Below are 2,016 nucleotides of genomic sequence, written 5' to 3' on the forward strand. Positions count from 1 at the left end.
CTTGCCTGATAAAGGACTGTTGAGATCTTAGCTTTGCTGTGAATGGTAATTTCAAAAGCTTTGAAAGTTAATTTCCAACATTTTCAAATACTTGGCTGATTTCTGTAGATCTGAAACAAAATCTTCCTTCAGTCTGAGGGAAAAAATGACTCAGATGGCTTTAGAACTTTTTTGGTTGGTTTAAAGGAATTGAGAAAGCGGAGAAGGAATGTATCTCCCTGTCATGGTGAGCAAAACTATTTCTTAAAGTGTTTCTGTATTAAAGAATATTCTTGAACTGACTTTATGTCTCGGATTGTGATCTCCTTTTAACTGCATTTCTGGTCCCATAATAGTATTGAACAGAGGACAGTTGTTCAGCAGCCTTAATCACATGTGATATTGTACAATTAGCAGACTGTTCACAAAGGCTTCAGCCTTGGCTTTTTATCATAAAACATAAAGCAGTAACACAATTTCCCTTTCCTCTCTTTGCATGAACTCACCAATTCATTACCAAACACATACAAAGAGATGTCTAATAGCTAAGAAACGTGTCTGATGCAGGACAAAGAAATAATCTCTCTCAGCACTGGTAGGAAATCAATGTACTCCTGGACTGAGAGCAACTTGTGGACCTTCCTAAACCCTCTGGAATTAAACTGGGAAAATCACTTTTCATCTTGGTTTTCCCACAAACTTGATGGAGATATTCCCTCCATTAAGACTGGAAACTCCTTCAGGCACAGACTCTTTTTCTGTGATGTTTGTACTTTGTGTTTGACTGATATCCTGATATTTTTTCCACACAAAGCTCAAATGGATGCTGCTGGATGTTACTGTGTCCCTTACAGGAATCTGATGGACTTTGGAAAGTCAGAGGAAGATTTAATGGTGTGCTTGGGAAAACAGGTTAAACCAGACCCCAAACAAATTCCTATGGGCTTCAAGGGTAAAAATTTAAGAATCTGGGGAAGGGTCGATTTGGATATGATTCCAGACTAATGGGGTCACATTGGACCTATTTAGAGAGGGTACCGGGAGACGAAATTAAATACCCTTTCTTCATCTGCTTGGAGCAGAGACATCACATCATACATTCCCAATTTCAGTGTTAGGAAAAAGTTTCTGACTGATCGTAAAATGAAAACAGGTTACAGTAGAGTTGAAAAAGGCTGTGGAAGGAACACTTAAAAACCCCCAAAGGACATTTTCAGAAAATTTAACACAAGGATTACTTTTGTATTGCCCCGTTTTCAAAGGCAGCAACTTCGTGACTGCTTATCATGCTGTAATCAGGAGGCAAGGTCTTGATTCGAACCTTAATTTGGAGGATGGAGTTGAGTGGGAAGATGTGCGCTAATGTCTTTACAAACAATTCGATGGGTTTAGGTACGGGTGGTAATGTCTTTGGAATGGGGCTTAATGCATCTCCTGACTTCGGGCAGCAGGTTTGTCGCAGAGCCCAGCCAGTTTGACTCCTGAAGCAGACAAGTGTCTGTACCAGCCTGAGTTTCTGAACTTTGAGGTAGAATAACAGGTTCAAGGGGGGATGTGGGTTAGCGGTTCGGGAAGGCAGGACCTTCCTAGTACCTCAGCCGATGGGGAAAGCAAAAGGGCAACATGAGGCCGGGAGTTTAGGATAAAAGGAGCCTGCGCCCTTCGAAACCTCGAGAGAGAAAACCTCTCTTCCTTTAATCGAATAAAGTTGCAGGACTCCTCTGTCTCCTTTGTGGACACTGGCTTTTCATAGCGTGATTTTCTGTACAGAGCAAACCTTAAGAAGGTGAGGTTCCCAAAACAAGCTCTACCATCTCTTCTGCTACCAGCCTGGAGGAGTTCAAGGCAAACCGCCTCCGAACTTTGCAGGACCTGAGGCGAGCAGAGGAACCAAGGCAGCAGAGCGGGGAACATCCGAGCCTCCGGCCGCTCTGCCGGGGGAGCGGGGCCGCCAAGGAGCACGGGACGGGACGGGGCGGGCTCGTCTCGGGGGTCCGGGCGGCGGGGGCTGCATTCCCGGCGCCGCTCCAGCTCCCC

The 2,016-nt window shown here is 44.7% G+C and overlaps 1 protein-coding gene across 1 annotated transcript in view; it reads left to right on the top strand.

Moving 5' to 3' along the window:
- The first annotated feature begins 1,313 nt into the window (after window positions 1-1,313).
- Window positions 1,314-2,016, top strand: part of ATRNL1 (attractin like 1) — a 428,986-nt gene continuing 428,283 nt past the window's right edge. The window contains exons 1-2 of the mRNA XM_014310189.2: window positions 1,314-1,430; window positions 1,809-1,971. Of these exons, the coding sequence (XP_014165664.1) occupies window positions 1,314-1,430; window positions 1,809-1,971 (280 nt within the window). The remainder of the gene's footprint in view (window positions 1,431-1,808; window positions 1,972-2,016) is intronic.

Source organism: Geospiza fortis, unplaced genomic scaffold (assembly GCF_000277835.1).
Source record: "Geospiza fortis unplaced genomic scaffold, GeoFor_1.0 scaffold1303, whole genome shotgun sequence".
In the NCBI taxonomy this organism is placed as follows: domain Eukaryota; kingdom Metazoa; phylum Chordata; class Aves; order Passeriformes; family Thraupidae; genus Geospiza; species Geospiza fortis.